Genomic DNA, 20,109 nt, shown 5'->3' on the forward strand with positions numbered 1-20,109 from the left:
AAAGCCAGACACAGATGACTCCTAGAGCCAGAGGTAATTCCAGACCTGTCCCCCCACCTTACTGCTCAGAGGGACAGTGAGAGTTAACTAGTCATTCGTCCTGGAAAGGATGAGGGAGGATAAAGGGCCTTGGCCTTGGGGGAGGCCACCAGCACCCCTCCCTGAGTCAGTGGCAGCTTCTGACATCAGCAACAGCTGTGTGCCTCAGTCTCGAAGTCTCCCCCCCACCCCCAGCTGCGCCCTCTCACAGTGGCTATAACTCTCCACAGGATGGCAACAGCAGGGCCTTGAACATTTTCTGCACCGCCCGTCCATAATAAGCCCCTCCCCACTCCCCACCACCTCCACTGAGGTACACATGTGCATGAGAGCTCACGTGTACAGGCAGAGAGAAGCCTGGGTACCTGGTGTCCGACTTCTGCCGCATGCCCTCTGCACCTCCTCTTTCCAGCCTGTGAAAGGTTAAGTCCCCCCCAACCCCTCACCCAGGCCAGAGATGAACCAGAGGCCAAGGCCCATCCCTTTGGTGTTGTCTTCCCCAGGACTCCACAGGGGCTGGAAAGGAAGCCTACAGGCACGTTTCCTAAGCCAAAGACATAGCTACGCCCCCAACCCCCCGCCCCTGCGGCCCCGCAACTGTTCACCCAACAGAGAAGCACCAGCCTGCTCTGTGCCCCGCCTCGAGCTGAGTGTGGGGGCGGGGGGGGGGGGGATGCGGGGAAGGGGACATGCCTCAGGGAGAAACAGTCCCACAGAAGAGACAAGCCAACACATACCAACTGTTATACAAAAGGGGACCTGAGATGATGAGCCCTCTGGGGGTAGTGACAGGGTGTGCTTCAGAGGAACAAACCATTCCAGAAGGTTGAGGTGGTCAAGGAAGGTTTCCCAGGGGAAGAGGGCCCACAGTGGGCCTCGAGAAATGGGCCTCCAGGCAGCCACCGCTCGGAGAGGAGCCCAGGACAAGGGCCTCTGGATTACTGGACCCTTCCCACTCTCCATGAGGAGTTGACAGGGCGGGTGTGGGACTCTGTTCTGTAGGGGCTCCGGGTACTGGGCCAACCTGAACAGGTCCTGTCCCCTTCATCTTTCTGTAGTGAGGAACCCAGCAAGAGCCAGTGGGGACCGCCACTGCTCCCCACTTTTCAGGCCTTCCCTCCCTGCCTCCGGACAGCAGTGCTAGGACACAGAACTCTCTCACACAGAAGGCCCTGGGCCAGGGGCCAAGCCAGTGTGCTTCTCTCGCCCCCAATACTCTTGCCAGGTGAATCTGGCTTGAAAGCAACCTCAAGTTCAACCTTAAAGGGAAAAGACTTCGTCCCAGACCGGGGCAGGGTTTTCAAAGAGTAGCGTGCAGTTCACAGGATACCTGCGCGGCAACCTGGGCATTCTAGCCTCAATTCTAGACCGGGTTAGATCTAGAGTTTCTGAGGCCAAGGGCCAGAAATCTGCATTTCACATGCTCTTTGAAAACCACAGTTGGATGGTGTATGCTTTCTTCTAAACCGCCTTGACCTCAGCTGCTGCTTTTTCTCCTCGCTCCATCCGCTGGAGTCTGGCACCAACCTCCCTGCTCCTTTCTGTGCACCCGCCTCCCCCCCCCCCCCCCAACTTCCCGCAAATGGCCAAAGCCATGGCGTGAGGCAATCCCTCTGCCCTTGATCCTTTCCTTTGCATAGCGAGTGATGGCTTTTTTATCTCCTGATGATGAAGTATAGCCTTCAGCCGGGGGGCATTTAAGACACGGGACATGCAGCTGGGCACAGCCACAGCCGCAGGACCCAGAGGCAGACCTTGACAGCTGGGGAAGGAGGGAAGAAGCCACCCTCGAGAGCAGAGGCCACAGCAGCAGTGGCAGCAGCACTGTTACCCTGCCTGTCCCCCGCTGCCTGGAAACAATGCTCCTAGCGACGTTCAAGCTGTGCGCTGGGAGCTCCTATAGACATGTTCGCAACATGAAGGGTGAGTTCTGGGGCGAGAGGCTGGCCGCGTGGAGGCCATGTGGTTACTGGGACGGTGGGGGGGGGGGGGGGCGGGGTGGCGGCCACTTCGCGCTCATCTCACTTGCGCCTCTTGTTGGGTGAATGTGAGCAAATCTCTCACCTTCTGGGACCTCCCTTTTCCCACCTGAATGGTTGGCCTGGATACGAAGACGCCTCCATCTCTTCTGGATTCTGTCACTTGTGCTGTCCTCTCTGGGGCACCAATCTTTCTTGAACTTTGCCTGGATTGGCACTAAGGGTACCAAGAGAGCCACAGCCACAGTGGCAGAGGTGGGAGTGAGCCTTGACGCCAGCGAGCAGTGTTGGCAGGCCTGAGACATCATGGGCAGGGAAGAGAGGAGAAAAAAAAGAAAGTGGGGAAGGCCCCGAAGAGCAAGGCAGAGAGAGGAAGTGGGTGCAGCAGGAAGTCGTGTTCCCATCCTACAAGGAGGAAGCAGAACCAGGTACCGAAGTCTGGTTTGGTAGAGCTAATCAGGACCCAGGGCCATCCTAGTCAGTCCCCTGCAGTCACTGAAGGGTACACAAACCAATCTAAAGTCCTTTCCAATTACCCTGGGTTGAACAGGCTTCCGTTTATTTTTTTAAGTTTATTTATTTTGAGAGAGAGAGAACACACAAGCAGTGGAGAGGCAGAGAGAGAGAGAGAGAGAGAATGAATCCCAAGCAGGCCCTGCACTGTCAGCATGGATCCCAATGCAGGGCTTAAACTCACAAACTGTGAGATCATGACCTGATCCAAAACCCAAACTGGACTGAGCCACCCACCCAGGCGCCCCTGGGTTCTGTTTAGAAGGAAGCCGTGCTTAGAAGACCCGGCCCAGCAGTAGGGCTGTTGCACCAGATCAACAGGATCCCTTGCTCAGACCCCAGTGGCACGAAGAGCAGTTACTCATGCGAAGGACCCCAGCTGCTGACAGCTACACAGGCCTCAAGGGCTGGGGGTCTTGAATTCTCCTTCCACAGCCAGGATTTTTCTGCTTGTTTGAACAGAGTTTCTTTCCCTTTCAAGAAGGAAACTGCAGCAGGTTCTGGTGCAGCCCCTGCCTCCAGGCAGCACCAGGCCTGGCTAGCCCAGATGGAAGACCGACTCTGGGCCCAAAGGTGGCCTGGCACAGAGTGACAGCACTGGGTGGAGGTGGCCTGGCTCTCATTCAGACCCCACCAGGGATCTGTGTTCCTGTGCAAGTTACCTCTCCCTCCACGCGTTTCCTCCTCTGTGGCAAAACGAAGGGGTGGAACCATCTCGCTCTAAGGGGATTCCTCTGTTCTACGCAACAATATTCTCTCCTCTCTGCAGGGCTGAGGCACCAAGCCGTGCTGGCCATCGGCCAGGAGCTGAACCGGAGGGCACTAGGGGGCCCGACCCCGGGTGCATGGATTAACCAGGCTCGGCGTCAGAGTTCTCTGCTTGGTGAGTGCTGACGCTTCTGGGCTTGTGCCAGGGGCAGAAGCTTGTGTACATTGCTCTGTGCACGACCCACCTCCCCCTAACTAGCCCTCAGCTGGCCTTTCTCACTTTGAGGGGGTGGGACTGGGGTGCAAGGCTCTGCAGACCCCCTGTCGGCTGTAGCTGTGTGTCTAACTTCACCTGCAGGCCGGACCCTATGACTTTGGCCTTGGCTCTTCAGAGGAAAGAGCAGATCCAGACTTGAGGATGGAAGCACAGGTGGCAGGTGGGGGCGGGGGATAGGCTAAGGAAATGGAAGCAAGCTCGGTCTCTCCTGGGCTGTGTATCCAGGTTCTCAGCTGGAAGAGACTCTCTACAGTGACCAGGAGCTGGCCTATATCCAGCAGGGAGAGGAGGCCATGCAGAAGGCCCTGGGCATCCTCAGCAGCCGGGAGGGCTGGAAGAAGGAGAACCAGCAGGTGAGGGTGGGCCTGGAACCCCCGTGCCTCACTGTTCCATTGCCATCCTCAAGGCCATTCTCACAATTCCCGCCTCACGCAGCAAGTGGTTTTAACTTACATGCTGCCTAGTGTCCAGAGTTCAGGTAAACCCTCTCCTTCTCCCAAGTTCTGAGTTAGCAGACACTAGTTTGGGAGTCAGGAAATCCGGGATCGAGGCCCAGCAGTGCCCTAAGGGTCTCTACATCTTTCTGGTGTAAAATGAGGACTGAAAACATCCTTAAGATCCCACCCAATACTGTGTGTATGTAATGAGCTGGTTGTAGACCAGACTTTCCCGCTTCCAGTTTTGTTTTGCTCAGGAAATTTGAGCTTCTGAGGTCAGGTAGGGGGCCCTTTTCAGTTGGACCAACCCACATTTACCACCAAGAAACGAGGGTCCAGAAGCAGGCAGGTTACTGCTCAAGGTTTCAGCAGATGTATGAGGCTCATGGCGGGAAAGATGACCAACTGTCTTAGAAGAAGTAATTTTAGGCTTCCTCATGCTTAGAGTTCTTTGTGCTGTTCCTGCCTTGCCTGTCCTTGTCATATTCCTGCCTAGGAATATTTTTCTGTAAACTTTATCCTGAAGCTCCTTTTTTTCTCCCTGACAGGCAAATGGGGACACGGTACTGAGTAAAGTGGTCCCAGATATGGGCAAGGTGTTCCGGTTGGAGGTGGTGGTGGACCAGCCCATGGAGAGGCTTTATGAAGAGCTTGTGGAGCACATGGAAGCGATGGGAGAGTGGAACCCGAACATCAAGGAGATTAAGGTGAGGAGAGTCCAGGTGTGGGTGGCAGGAACCCATGGGAGCCCAGTCTGAAAGGTGTGCCAAAAAGGTTGCAAGCTGTGGGTGGTGCCTTAGCCCCAGCACTGGCTAATGATTCTGGCTCCCCGTGGCCCGGTAGGTCCTGCAGAAGATTGGAAAAGATACAGTCATCACCCACGAGTTGGCTGCAGAATCAGCAGGAAACCTCGTGGGGCCCCGGGACTTCGTAAGCGTGCGCTGCACTAAGCGCCGAGGCTCCACCTGCGTGCTGGCTGGCACGGCCACACGTTTCGGTGAGATGCCCGAGCAGAAAGGCATCATCAGGTAATACTGGCAGTCGCCCCAAACCTCTCTTCCCTCACGCAGGCTTGTGGGCATGTGCCTGGTGAGGGTGTGATGAATCCTCAGCTCCAAGAAACCAGTCCTTGGTCCCTACCTTCAACTGCCTTTTGCACAGGAATATGGAGGAAGACAAGTTCGGCCCTAACCAACCTTCCTAGAAAGTTTAAGAACCTTAATAATTTTCTAAAACATGAGGTAGGGCTGAGGTTTAGCTGGTACGCTCAGGTCTGGCCATACTGCCGACTGAAATGCAAGCCATACTGCTTAGAACACAGCTGCTGTTTGTGAGGGGCCGCACCCATCACCCGGGACCCTTTCCCTGGCATCCGGCAACTCACAGGCACCACAGGGGGCCTTCAGGCTCCAGCCCCAACCAGCACGTGTTCCGGTGAGCTGGTAACCAGGCCAACTGTTAAGTTTATCACCCTTGACAAAATAGTTCTGAGACTTAGAAAAGACAAGGTACCAGAGAAGTGTGGCCTGTATAACTGGTCAGCATAAAAAGAGCATTCTGCCTTGTCCTCCTGACTGGACTGCTCTCCATTTGCCAGAGGAGAGCATGGTCCCACTTGCATGGTGCTCCGTCCCCTGGCCGGAAGTCCCTCGAAGACCAAACTCACGTGGCTGCTCAGTATTGACCTCAAGGTGAGGGGCACAAGAGGTGCCTAGTGGGTAGGGGGTGGGGAGAAAAACTGACTCTTACCCTCCCACGTGATCCTGCAAGAACAGGAAAAACCCTCCTCCATTTTGAGAGACAGACTGTTGGGAGAAGGACGAGGCTTGAGTATCGGCCTGCTATTCCATCATCTCCACAGACTACAATAGCTCCCTTTTACCTCATATCAAATTTCAACTCTGTAGTTGCCCGTTTGGAAAGAAGGAAACTTAGGCCCCCAAAGATATGGTTGCTAGCTCAGGGTCACACAATTGACCTTTGTCTTGACACAATTGACCGTGCTTACACGGTCAAGACACAGCAGGGCAGTAGGGCAGTCCTCCCAGGTCAACTCCAAGGTCACACCTATAAACAGAGCTGGAAGACCAAGCCCCAAGCAATCCATGTTTGTGACAGGTACAGAGGTGTCTACAGGGGAACATCACCCACAAGGTGGCCAAATTCTTCTATCTTCTACTCTAGGGATGGCTGCCAAAGACGATCATCAACCAGGTCTTATCACAGACTCAGGTCGACTTTGCCAACCACCTGCGCAAGCACCTGGAGTCCAGCCCCGCTCCTGACACCAGGTGTTAAGGACCAGCCTGCTGCTTCCAACTGTTTCTAGTGCACTGGCTCGCATGCCCTTCAGGGAGATCCCTGCTAGAAGCCTACAAGTCTGTTTAAGCTCTTCATCCGGGGACTGTGGAATGGGCTGGAGTATATTTAGGATGCTGGGACTGGCAAAATTTTAGGACCAAGAAAATGGGGACAGAGCTTTTAAGAGAAAGAGCTTTCTAACTCTATTCAATGATTAGCTCTGAAATGAAGGTTAAGGGCTCCAAAATATTTGTAAAACTTCCTTCTGGGCCCTTACACATCTATTTAAAAACATCTTTATAAATGCTACTAGCTGACACAGGGTGCAGAGGGTGTAAGTACAAGGACTGGGACCTCATACTTTAGGGGCTCAAGAGCTCCATTCCCGCAGGCAGTGTGTGTGGGGTCTTACAAAAGGGACTCCAGCAACCCTCTGCTCCTCTACCAAACAGGTAGAGAGCTGCACCAAAGACCAAGTAACTCCCCACAGTGGATGCGTTCTAGAAATGTAGTCTAAGTTTTCTTGATTGAAAAAGATACGAAACTAATTAAACTAGTTACCCTATTTCTTCCATGGGCACCAGTCAGAATAAAGAGTTGTAACTAAGACGCAAACTTCAGTCTGTACCTGTTTAAAAATTCTACTCTTAAAAAAAAAAAAAAATCATTCTAGTAAATAGCAACTTCATGCTAAAGGAGTCCTGGACAAAGATTTTAATTAAACTAGATCCTCGAGCTCATTAAAAGGAAAAACTACTGGGGACATAGGTCACTCAATTATTTAGAATCTACTGCCAGAATCTTTCATAAGTACTTAATTTCCACAATAAGCACAAGCCTAATTCAATTTTTTAAAGTTTATTTAGAGAGAGAGAGCAGGAGTGGCAGAGACAGAATCCCAAGCAGGCTCAGCACAGAGCCTGATGTAGGGCTCGAACTCACGAACCCCAAGATCATGACCTGAGCTGAAATCAATAGTCAGATGCTTACTGACAGAACCACCCAGGTGCTCCAAGCCTAAATCAATTCTTAAAAGAACTCTAGAACTGGTAGCTGACAGGCATTGCAAGATGAAGGTGATGACTGAGGATTTTTATTTATGTAATTAAAAGATAGGATGGTACCAAATGAAGAAAATTAATGATATTACTAAGATAAACAAAAACAAATTTTATTATTTTCCCTTCTGTGAATGTTGACACCTAACAAGGGAACTGAATCTGTAAGGTTTACTTATTTATTCTGAGAGAGAGAGAGAGAGAGAGAGAGAGAGAGAGAGAGAGACAGGGGCAGAGAGAGAGAGGGAGACTCCCAAGCCGGTTCCACACTGTCAGGGCAGAGCCTGACACTGGCCTCGAACTCACAAACTGCAAGATCATGACCTGAACTGAAGTTGGACACTTTACCTACTGAGCCACCCACGTGGCTTGGAAACTGAATCTTCAGTTCACTCAATTACATCTGCTTCCAGCTTGGCTCAGGGCTGCCAATTTCATGGCTTTTAACAGGTCACTGTTTTACTATTTTGAGAGAAGGCCAAAAGAGGGAATATGGTGAGAGCAAATTCCCCTTTCAAGATTCAGAGAATTTATGCTTTCAAAATATAGATTGGGGTGGGATTACTTTGCTAAGAAGGGTGAGTAGGATGAAAAGCCAGCCATTACCACTTGAAACTTTCCCATTCTAGTTATAACAGCACTGATGATTTAAACCGTCCAGAAACAGAGCCCCGGCTTGTTAAGTAAACAGGTTAGCAGTCGTGGGAATGCTCATATTTATGGAGGTACTGAAATTTTGTATCTGATACAAGCGTTTCTTCTTATTTATTCTTATCTCATAGAGTAGTCTATTTTTAGCACAGACCAAATTATTATTTACCAGGGAGCCTCAGAGCTGTAGAAAGTATTTCTAGAACAGACTATCCTCCACCCCCAGCTAAGTAACGGAAAATGACCATCTAAAGATGTGTAAAGTGATACACACTGATTTCAAAAAAGAGCAGGCTGGAAGCAAGGAAATGGGCTTTCTTGCTGCACACCACCGTTTGGAGCTCAGTTAAAATTTGCCTTCTCCAAACCGTGCAACTGTGTCTTTGAGGGGACTGGGAGCCACTTCCCCACTTGTTTAATTTTATGTTGGAATAAAGTAAGTGGTCAGTGATGATATGCTCACTGACACCATTTTATAGAGGACTCCATGGAGAGTGGGTATTCTGTGAGTCCTTCAAATGAACCTTCTCAAAACACACACAAACACACACACACACACACACACTTTTGAATATGAAATATAAATAGGCAACATCAGGGGCGCCTGGGTGGCGCAGTCGGTTGGGCGGCCGACTTCAGCCAGGTCACGATCTCGCGGTCTGTGAGTTCGAGCCCCGCGTCGGGCTCTGGGCTGATGGCTCAGAGCCTGGAGCCTGTTTCCGATTCTGTGTCTCCCTCTCTCTCTGCCCCTCCCCCGTTCATGCTCTGTCTCTCTCTGTCCCAAAAATAAATAAACGTTGAAAAAAAAAAAAAATTTTAAATAGGCAACATCATAACTTCTGTAACCTGATTTATGAAGATCCAATGTACAGAAATTTTATCAAATGGAGAGTGGGTGTACAAGTAATAAAATACGTGGTAATTTATATTACAAAGAATTTACCTCCAGCTTCCTCTACAGAACACTACCCTCATTCTCTTAGAGTTCTTCAAACTCTGATGGTCCAGCTTTATGACCAAGTCTGCCCTCTAAGACCGGCCACGAATGAATGGGTGTCCAGCGGTGACAGGCTGAGCCTTCAGCCTACAATCACACTGATTCTGTTAGGTTTCCTGTTAAGAGATGTGGAATGGCCAAAACAGCCTGGATGGTTCATTAGGAGACAAATCTATTAGTCAAAGCTACCAAGTTAAGGTACCAACAGTCACATGAAATTTGGGAAATTCCTGGGAGGCTGCATTGTCACTGACGTATTAAAAAGGGGGACAGGGAAGCCATAAGGGAGCTCAAGGGAAGGCTCGTTCTTACATTCCAGTTCTTAGTATTCTGAATCGTCACGTATTTGGAAGGAAGGTAAGTAAGGCAAGAAAACAACGTGCACGCATTAGCATACACGTTCAAAGGGAAATGCTGGAGGGACACCATTAACCCTTTTAAACTTTTGTTCATCTCCTTGAGGTGACTTCCACTGGAGAAAAAGGGTGGCTGAGCTGGCTACAGAGGATGGAAGCAGGAGAAGAGGGGTTGGGATAGTCAGAAACCCGCCTCCCTCCCCCTGCGCTGGCTCCCTTCCTCACTGCCCACATCGCTACCCCTGTCACCAAGAGGAACCCACACCGAAAGGGAAGCAGAGTGCCACACACACTTGAAGACAGGTTTTATTTGGGAAGAGTTTCTAATTGTTAAAGCTGCAAGCAAGTTCTTTTTACAATTACAGTTCTAGAGACCTAGTAGTTTCAGAGACCCCAGTGTTCAAAAATATTTCAAAAGGAATAAAAACCCATACCAAAAGGAAAGACCTTTTAGATCTGGAATGTACAGCCACTGATTTCAGCTGTTCTCAGAAACAGGCCTACTACTTCCTTGGAAATCGGATGGGATGGAGTCAATGCCACAAAAGGAGAGGTCTTTAAATAAGTCAGTGCTTTAGACGAGATTATTCACTCCTTAGAAAATACAATAAGGTAACTAGTCCTGGTCGGAGGGATACGTGGTACAGCACCAGTTTCACAGGGGGCGCAAAGGATCCTGGGGTCAGCAGCTGTTGGCATATGGCACACAAAATAGAAGCAGTCACCAGAAGTGGGGAGAGTGTTGAAAAGCAGGGAGTCTCCCAGTCTCACCCACACTTTTAATTTGCTAACAGCACAGGCTGTGTCCTGCAGTATCTTTGGGAGAATGTTTGCAACAGTTCAAAAAACAAAAACAGGCCTCCCTCCCCAATTTATTCCCCAGCAAGTCCATGTCTGCAAAGAAAGAGGGACCTGGTCACGGTTCCCATGGAGGACTCCGCCTCCCATCCACTTCTGTTTCCACATGATATAAGACATCAGCCAGAGTATGTTCTACCACAGCGCCCCAGCCCATGTCACTCATCTGTGGGAGGAACAAGAAACAGAAAGGAGGTGATCAGAATAACTATGGCAAGAAGGAGCAGAGATACTGAGGATGCACTGTGAATGTTACTCACAGGGCGGTAAGTGAGATCCTTTGGAGGATACTTGAAGCACGGTCCAAAGTTAATGGAAACCTGGGATAGATCAATTCAAGCAGACAGGAGAAAACAGAGGAAAATAGTGAAAAAAAAGCTTAATGTGACATGGGAACTTTTTAAATGTAGCTATGATATTCAGGGTATAAGTGGAATTAATGATATAGATTACCAGTGCTAAAAGTGGTCAACACCCTAATGTCCATCAAAAATTAGGTAAATAAAATAGACTTTTGTTGATTTCTATTTATTACCTGAAGATTTCCTTATCTTACTCCAGTGGTGGTTACTGACAGACTAAAAGTATATGTAAATTTCCAGATATTACCTTTTCAAATCACTTAAAAAAAGACAACAAAAAAAACCCCACAATAGGATCTGATGATAGTCCCCTTCATACTGTATCGTGTTAAAAAAAAAGATTGGCATAAGCAACACTTACTAACCAATGATGGTGGGTTATCATGACATATAACACCAAGCTGACTTCTGCATGCATATACTTCACATCCTTTACATTGAACAATGACATTTACCATACAGCACATTCAAAGTCAAAGTATGGAGCACACTAGTTGCACAATCTTTTAACTATCCAAGCAAATACTTCCTAAGACACCCAACTGTTTTTGGAACAAACAGTAACAACAGGAACGCATTCCCATCTCACTCTTAGGCTACTCAGATTTCTTTCTAGAATTCACATCAATGGTCATCCATCACAACCATTCACCTATTTCCCTCAAGTTCTGTTCACAGGATGAACAGACGATACATACCGTGCAACTCTTATACAGTGAGATGGCCGGAAAGTAAACCCCTTCAAAAATATCTTTGTAGGCCACACCTTGATTGACACCGTTTTTATAAAATATTATCTGAAACAAAAACGACGGTTTTACTTCAGAATTTAACAACAGAACAAGCAAACTGAAGAACTCCCTTGGAGAACCCTTTAACAAGCACTGCCACCACGCTGGTGATGATGTCTTCTCAGAAGAGCATACAGCTGGTGTAATAACGTCTTCTTACATTTTTAGGGGGTATTTACATGCACCAATCTAGCTGGTCTTCAGGTTTTTCAGAGCATATTTATATGCACCATGTAAATGGTGGTCTTTAGGTTTATTTGCTTCGGAATTCCTACATTACCTGTACCAAAGCATTCTTTCTATTATTCGTTATACTATCTGTATAAAAAACAAACTGGTCTTCTGCCGATTCCTCAGAACCGTACCTACTTAAGCTTATTTATTTGATCCCTTCCCTTGCATCAGATTCTCACTTCTACATTTCTACTTTGAAAATCTCTTCAGATCCTCTTAAGTTTCTGAATCCTCATTTTCTTTGTCCTTTCTGTCTGGAAATTACTCTGAATATCCTCTCTTAATCACTACATATGGACTTCAGAAAAGACCCCCTTTTCTCAAGTAACTTTCTCTGCCTGTTCTTCCCAGAAAGAGCTGTCTTCTCCTGGGCTGGATTTTCTGGCTGTATCATCCTAGGTCCATTACCTGTTTCCCTTTACTATTTTCTCCCCTAAAAACAACTGGAAGCCTACTTTATTTTCTCCTACATTAGCTTCTATTACTGTCCTAGACAGCGATCACAGCATTTTTAGGGAACAGTGTTTCCAGCTCAAAATTTTCTTCCACCCCTTCTCCTATTTTGGGCCAGACTGTATTTATGGCACGACTTTGGCCAACAACCTTGGAAAGGGGAAGTAGGGAAAGTTCTAGAGGAACTAAATAAGCCATTACAGCTCCTGCTGCCTCTGGGTCACAGAGCAAGGTCCCCTCCTCTTCTATTCAGTGTTCCTCCCTCTGTACTTGATACTTCCCGAGCAGAAGAAATATCTCTGCCTTGCTTCCTCAATCGCATATGGATTTCCTTATTAGGCTGCTGCTTTTACCCTTTGCACTGGAGACTGTCCCTAGAAGAACACCGATCATCTCTCTGAAAGCGGGATGGTGACACAGAAAGAGCGATCTGGTCCCACAATCACAGCAGGCAGGAGAGGGAGCTTGCTCTGCGGCTGGCGAGCTCTCATAGCACATACCCCTTCAGTCCTCTCTGGGCCTCACTTTCCTCACTTTTATAATTAGGAGCCTGGTCCCAATCTTCAAAGTTTTCTAGTTCTGACATTTTTATGATCATGACTCACCGACTCACCTCACTATGGGGGGTCTGCTTTAGGCTCTTCTCTGCTTTATCCACAAAGTCTTTTTCCTCAAAATACAAATAACTCTTGAACTTTATCAAAGCCTTGAAAACCAAGAAAGAAGGAAAAGGAAAAAAGGGAACAATGAAGCATCAGCTACATCATCATGAAATTAAAAAAAAAAAAAAAAAAAAAAAGGCAATTTCAGACAAGTAGCACTGAGTCCTTGTGTTTTGCAATAGAAATTAAAAATCTATGCAGGGTTAGCTTTGCTAGATTTTAAACAACTATGTGCTTCTTAAAAAATACCAGATGGCACATACTTGCTAAACATTTTCAAAAAAGACATTTTCTAAGATTTGTGAGGAAATACATACACATATATATATATATACTTTCATCACAACAAAAATACCCATTAAGTTAAAAATAATTCAGTTTTTTTCCTCCTCAGTAATCTCAGTGAAAGAAATGACAACCTTCCTGGGCCTAAAATCTCCTATTCTATAAAAACATTTTTTTTGGGCCAATTCCTTCCCTCCTAGTTCCCTGTTTCTCCTATAGGTGGGCCTCTGGGTCACCCCTTCCTTGCTGGTTCCCAAGAGCCTAATTATACACTCCCAGGGAAATATATGACATTAACTTTTAAAATTTTTAATCTCTAGCACATACATATATTAAGCATAGTAAAAAAAAAATCAAGAGATATACAAGAACATGAAATTTCTCTACCTCTCCCCATGTCCCTCAACACTTAGTTTCTCTTTGCCAAAAGGGATCTCTGCTCCAGTGGCCTTGTATCCTTCCAGAATGTCTAGGCATATGTTAATATCTTCAAAATTAAAATCAAACAAAAAACCCCACATCAGACAAAAACACAAAGAAGCAAAAAGGACTGATACTACCCAATTTAAAGACTGACTCTAAAACTATAATAATTAAGACAGTGTGGTACTGGCATAAAGATCAACAAATAGATCAATGGACTAGAGAGCCCAAAAGCTAAATGTCTGCATTCTACTTATAAAACCATCTGATTCCGGGCGCCTGGGTGGCTCAGTTGGTTAAGCGACTGACTTTGGCTCAAGTGATGATCTCACAGTTCATGGGTTTGAGCCCCACATCAGGCTCTGTGCTGACAGCTCAGAGCCTGGAGCCTGCTTCAGATTCTGCCCTCCCTCTCTCTCTGCCCCTCCCCCACTCACACTCTGATCTCTGTCTCTGTCTCTCTCAAAAATAAACAAACATTAAACAATTAAAAAAAAAAAAAAAAAGGGCAAAGCAAGACCCCAAAAAGTCATCTGATTTTCACAAAGGGCACCAAAGAATTGAGAGAAAAAATTTTCAAAAACTGATGCCCATATGAGGCGCCTGGGTGGCTCAGTCGGTTGGGCGTCCAACTTCGGCTCAGGTCACGATCTCATGGTTCTCATGAACTCATGATGTGGGTTTGAGCCCCACATCAGCCTCTGTGTGGACAGCTCAGAGCCTGGAGCCTGCTTCAGTTTGTGTCTCCCTCTCTCTCTGTCCCTCCTCTGTTTGCTCTCTCTCTCTCAAAAATAAATAAGAAAATTTTAAAAAAATTAAAAAAAACCACACCCATCCATGTGGAAAAAAAATTAAGCTTCATCTCTACTTTACACCATATACAAAAAGTAATTCGAGGTGGATCAAAGATCCAAATGTAAAAGCTAAAACCATGTTTTCAAAGGAAAACATGGAATATCTTCATGAGTGGGGAGTAGGCAAAGAATTGTTAACTTATAGAAAGCAATAGAACTATAAAAAAAATTTGACAGATTTCATAAAAATTAAAAATGTCAGTTCATCAGAAGACACCATTAAGAAAATGAATAAACATGGGGTGCCTGGGTGGCGCAGTCGGTTAAGCGTCCGACTTCAGCCAGGTCACGATCTCGCGGTCCGTGAGTTCGAGCCCCGCGTCGGGCTCTGGGCTGATGGCTCAGAGCCTGGAGCCTGTTTCCAATTCTGTGTCTCCCTCTCTCTCTGCCCCTCCCCCGTTCATGCTCTGTCTCTCTCTGTCCCAAAAATAAATAAACGTTGGAAAAAAAAAAAAAAAAAAAAAAAAAAATGAATAAACAAGTCACAGACTAGGAGAAAAAATTTTTTTAAAAAGTCATTTTTTGTAATGTGTATTCATTCTTGAGAGAGAGTGAGCAGGGGAGGGGCAGAGGGAGAAGGGGACAGAGGATTGATCTGAAGTGGGCTCTGTGCTGACAGCAGCGAGCTGGATACGGGGCTCAAACTCAGGAACCGTGAGATCATGACCTGAGCTGACGTTGGATGCTCAACTGACTGAGCCACCCAGGAGCCCCCCAAAATAATTTTTAACCAAGGACCATAATCCAGAATATATTAAAAAAAATTCCACAACTCTATAAAAAAAGATAAACAACCTGATTCTTTTTAAAAAGGCAAAATATTTGAAAAGAAACTTTACAAAAGAAAACAGATGAATGGCTAGTAGCACATGACAACCTGCTCACCAGCATTAGTCATCAACGATACGCTAATTTAAACCATAATGGGACACTATACTAGGCACCCATCAAAATGGCTACAATTAAGTTGGCAAACAACAAATGGTGACAAGGATGTGAAGCAACTAAAATGACCTTACATCACAGGTGGGAATGGAAAGTCTGTCAATTTCTTCTAAAACTAAATCTATAACGACCCTTCGACCCAAAGAAATGAAAACATGTTTACAAAGACATTTGTACAAGAATGTACATCGCAACTTAATTCATAATAGCCCCAAACTTGAAACAGCCCAAGTGTCCATCAATAGGAAAATGGAACCATACAATCCAGTAATCCCATTACTGGATATTTTCAAAAGATACATGAACACTTATATTTAGTGAAGCATTATTTACAATAGCCAAATTATGGAAGTAACCCAAGTATCCATCTATAGATGAATGGATAAAGGAGATATGGTATATACATACAATGGGATATTAGTCATAAAAAACAAAATCCTGCCATTTGCAACAACATGGATGGATCTAGAGGGTATAATGCTAAGTGCAAGTAATCAGTCAGAAAAAGACAAACACCGTATGATTTCACTCATATGTGGAATCTAAGACACAAAACAAATGAACAAAGAAGAAAAGAGACAAACACAAAAAAAGACTCTTAACTCTAGAGAACTGGTGGTTACCAGAGGTGGGGGTGGGGGAGGAATGTGTGAAATATGTGAAGGGGGAAAACAAAAAATAAAAAAACAAAAAAAGGAACACGCGAAGGGGATTGAGAGTATACTTATCATGATGAGCACTAAATAATATATTGAATTTTTCTTTTTTTTTTTTAAGTTTATTTATTTATTTTGAGACAGAAAAAGTGTGGGCAAACTAGGGAGGGGCAGAGAGAGAGGGGGAGAAAGAGAGAATCCCAGGTAGGCTCCACACGGTCAGCGCAGAGCCCGAAGTGGGGCTCAAACCCATGAGCCACGAGATCATGACCTGAGCCAAAGTCGGACACTTAACTGACTGAGCCACCCAGGCTCCCCTGTATGGAATTTTTTAATTACTATATTACACACTTAAAACAAATGTAACACTGTATGTTAATTATAATGGAATTTAAAAATTTTCTAAAAATAGGAAAATGGATAATTATACGTCAACTATAATCAATAAACCTAGAAAAAAATGGGAAAATAGATAATGCCCCTTCCTCACATGCTCTCTCTCACAAAATAAACATTTAAAACAACAATCACAAAAAATCCCAAAACCCAAAAGATTATGTACTGCATGGTTCCATTTATAAAATAAGTTTAAGAACAAACAAAACTAATGGAATAGAATTATGATAGGGAAAAAAATTTCAAGAATGGTTGGCTCTGTAGGGATGGCAGTTGGGACTGATTGGGAAAGAGCATGAGGGAACTTCTTGGGGTGATAAGATTCTAGTGTCTCCTTAGGGGTTTGGGCCAAACACAAAACTCAGTGAATATACATTTAAAACTTATACATTTCATTTTATGTAAATTTTGTATCAAAATAAATAAATAAATAAATAAAGGTTGAACTCTAGCTAATGATATGTATCTTGAAGTACTTGGGCGCAGGTGATGTATACATATTTTTAAAGTTCATTTATTTTGAGAGCGTGTACACACACACAAGCATGTGTGAGTGGGGGAGGGGCAGAGAGAGAGAATCCCAAGCAGGCTCCACACTCAGCATAGAGCCCACAAACTGTGAGATCATGACCTGAGCTGAAATCAAGAACTGGATGTTTTTTTTTTTTTTTTTTTTTTTTAACATTTATTTATTTTTGAGACACAGAGAGACAGAGAATGAACAGGGGAGGGGCAGAGAGAGAGGGAGACACAGAATCTGAAACAGGCTCCAGGCTCTGAGCTGTCAGCACAGAGCCCGACGCGGGGCTTGAACTCACGGACCGTGAGATCATGACCTGAGCCGAAGTCGGACGCTTAACCAACCAAGCCACCCAGGCGCCCCAAGAACTGGATGTTTAACTGACTGAGGCACCCAGGCGCCCTCCACCCCGCTGGTGAGGTATGTTGATGGCTGTAATATTTTCTGAAGTGCATTAAAACAAGATGGATGGATGTATGCATGGATGGATGGATGGAAGAATGAACAGATAACAGGTTAAGGTAGCATCTAGGTGATTGGTATTTGGACACAGACTTTAAAATTCTTTCAACTTTGTTACGTCTAAAAACTTTCAAAATGAAATCTTGGAAGAAAGTGTGAATGCTAGGTCAGCATTACAAGAGAACACTCAGGCCACAGGTGCAGGAATATGTTGGTTGCCACAGGTCTTCAAACCCAGGAATCTCTCAGGGATACAAACTCACCTTATCTTTATAAGTATCGGGCAGTGACTTGGCTGTCTCTGTATCTTCAGGAAGATTGATATAGAATCCCAGGACGTCTCCCTGTCCATAGCCAGAAGAGTAGTGTTTGCCAATTGACTGGTGGAACTTGGTTCCCTTTTTGCTCCTCCACGAATAGCTAAATTTATCATAACCTAAGGGAGCTTGGAGGTTACCTGTCCCGATAAAGAGATGTACAGGAAGTCACAAGATTGCAAATTGACTCTGGTTTGCTAAAAGAAAAATTTCTACTCCTTTTCACTGTATTTTTTGGTCGGTTTTGCAAAATTCCTGACAAACTGTTTCTCACAAGTAAAGAGTTATAAAAATATTTCTAGGAAATGCAAACCACCTTATCCTTTAGGAAGTGAATTTTATGCCCATAATCCAATAAGCCAAAAAGTCATGAAGCACAACCACATGGTCTATACCTTTCCGCCTGCTGTGATGTCCTCATGATCGCTCCCACTCACCTAAGGGCTGGGACCAACCCAGTCTGGCAGCAGTGTCAGGCGGCATCTCATCCACTGTGATTTCAAAGTACCAGGCACCCTTCCGTACCCCATGAGAAGCCCGGACCATGGAGTAGCCCTTCTCTCCAACCACAGTCAGCCGGTCATCAGAGATCTTTAACTGGGGAGCTGCAGTGTGGAGATGGAAACAAAGGCCTGCATCTTACCGGAGGCACTTAGAGACGATTGCCACAAAAACCGGAGTCTCCTACACTCCAGTAAAACAAAGTAAAAAATCAGAAATACCAGATCAGGGCTCTCAAGTTCAGGAGGTTCAAAATCTCAACATTAAGATACGGCCGAAGGAGAGAGGAAGAAAACGGAAGTTAAGTGGTCAGGTAACCTAGTTTCTATTAAATATGATATTTGAGATAACAGGTTAAGAGTTAATTATGCTGTCTATTCCCTAAAATATAACAAACCAACTGTAATGTGCTTGGATCCTGATTTGTATAAACCGCCCCCCTTTTTAAAAATAATATGTATTAATTTTTGAGAGACAGAGAGAGACAGAGCAGGAGCAGGGGAGAGGCAGAGAGAGAGGGAGACATACAATCTGAAGCAGGCTCTACGCTCTGACCTGTCAGCACAGAGCCCAAAGTGGGGCTCGAACCATGAACCGTTAGATCATGATCTGAGCAGAAGTCAGACACTTAAATGACTGAGCCATTCAGGTGCCCCCTTCCGCCCCCCCCCCCTTTTTTTTTTAAAGTAAGTTTTAGGCCCAGCATGGGATTGAACTCATGACCCTGCAACCAAGTCACATGTTCTACCTACTGAGTCACTCAGGTGACCCTGTGTAAATCATCCTTTAAAAGACTTGATATTTTAGGGGTACCTGGGTGGCTCAGTTGGCCAAGCGTCCGACTCTTGGTCTCAGCTCAGGTCGTGATCTCACAGTTCGTGGGTTCAAGCCCCATGTCAGGCTCTGCACTGATAGCACGGAGCCTGCCTGGTGCTGTCTCTCTGCTCTCTGTCTCTCAAAATAAATAAACTTTGTCCCTCCTCTGCTCTCTGTCTCTCAAAATAAATAAACTTTAAAAATAAAATAAAAAAATTAATAAAAGACTCGGTATTTTATTTTGAAACAATGTTAGACTTCCAAAAACAGTACACATTCCCCATATGCCCTTCACTCAGCTTCCCCAAATGTTAACACCATCTACAGTCATAACACAATTATCAAAACCAGAAAATTGACAATGATACAATGCTATTAACTAATCTATGCATCGTCTTCAAATTAAGCCGATTATCCAAATAATATCCTTTTTCTGTTTCAGGATTAATCCAACATCCACATTTCATTTAGTTGTCATGTGTCCTTAGTTTCTTCCAATCTGGGACAGTTCAAGTCCTTCATGACCATGACATTTTAAAGAGTGCTGGTCACTTTGTTTGTAGAATGTCCCTCAATTAGGTTTGTCTGATGTTTCCTCCTGTTTAAGCCCAGGTTAAGCTTTTTGTAAGGAACATCACCGAAATAATGCTGTGCCTCTCAGTGCATCATATCAGGAAGCACATGATGTCAAAATGCTGATACTGTATTAAACTTTGATCACTTGATTAACGTGGTACCTTACAGGTTTCTCCACTATAAAGTTACTATTTTCCCTTTGTAAATAATGAGTATTTTGTGAGGAGATAAAAAGATATTTCAAGGAAATCTGATTATGGACTGAATTCAGATGATAGCAAGAAATGATCTATTTTGTTAAGTGTGATAATAGCATTGTGGTTATAAAACAAAATATCCATATTTTTAGAGTATGAAGGGTGAGATTTACTTCTTACAAATTCAGAAAAAAAAGAGATGCAGAAATAAACAGATAAAATAGAACAAAAACTTGGTAATTGTTAAATATGGGAGAAAAGTATATGAAGATTCATCGTATTCATCTTTCTATGAGGCTGTTATGTAAGATAAGGGGACAATCTAAACCAATCGGAGGGGACATAATGACTTGGAAGTGAAGAAAAAAATGACAAAAGATAGTAGAACATTTCCAGGTGGTGTAGGTTGATTTTATCAATGTAGAAACATCACAAATCCAATTAAGACTTAATTGAGGAAAAAGTATTTGAAACAGTGTTTAACA

General features: G+C 45.2%; 2 protein-coding genes and 1 long non-coding RNA gene across 6 annotated transcripts in view; 1 reads left to right on the top strand and 2 right to left on the bottom strand.

Moving 5' to 3' along the window:
- The first annotated feature begins 1,730 nt into the window (after positions 1-1,730).
- On the top strand, positions 1,731-6,869 carry STAR (steroidogenic acute regulatory protein). The gene is made up of 7 exons (XM_045460553.1): positions 1,731-1,962; positions 3,301-3,414; positions 3,742-3,869; positions 4,502-4,660; positions 4,797-4,981; positions 5,551-5,644; positions 6,138-6,869. Exons 1-7 carry the CDS (start codon positions 1,899-1,901, stop codon positions 6,249-6,251), a joined length of 858 nt encoding a protein of 285 aa, XP_045316509.1. The 5' UTR covers positions 1,731-1,898; the 3' UTR covers positions 6,252-6,869.
- On the bottom strand, positions 4,304-6,138 carry LOC123589025. Its single transcript, XR_006708126.1, has 2 exons — positions 5,703-6,138; positions 4,304-4,799 (listed from the first exon to the last, which is right to left on the bottom strand). It is a non-coding gene; the product is annotated as an uncharacterized LOC123589025 (long non-coding RNA).
- A 2,735-nt stretch (positions 6,870-9,604) lies between the features above and the next one.
- Positions 9,605-20,109, bottom strand: part of ASH2L (ASH2 like, histone lysine methyltransferase complex subunit) — a 32,012-nt gene continuing 21,507 nt past the window's right edge. For 3 of the 4 annotated variants that reach the window (XM_045460350.1, XM_045460342.1, XM_045460370.1), the window contains 6 exons: positions 17,972-18,139; positions 17,481-17,674; positions 12,628-12,720; positions 11,235-11,333; positions 10,435-10,494; positions 9,605-10,340 (listed from right to left, as the gene is read on the bottom strand). In XM_045460350.1, the coding sequence (XP_045316306.1) occupies positions 10,233-10,340; positions 10,435-10,494; positions 11,235-11,333; positions 12,628-12,720; positions 17,481-17,674; positions 17,972-18,139 (722 nt within the window). In that variant the 3' untranslated portion in view covers positions 9,605-10,232. Of the gene's footprint in view, positions 10,341-10,434; positions 10,495-11,234; positions 11,775-12,627; positions 12,721-17,480; positions 17,675-17,971; positions 18,140-20,109 lie in introns of those variants that run through there. The other variant, XM_045460359.1, reaches the window with a different exon arrangement.

This window comes from Leopardus geoffroyi, chromosome B1, assembly GCF_018350155.1.
Source record: "Leopardus geoffroyi isolate Oge1 chromosome B1, O.geoffroyi_Oge1_pat1.0, whole genome shotgun sequence".
NCBI classification, from domain to species: domain Eukaryota; kingdom Metazoa; phylum Chordata; class Mammalia; order Carnivora; family Felidae; genus Leopardus; species Leopardus geoffroyi.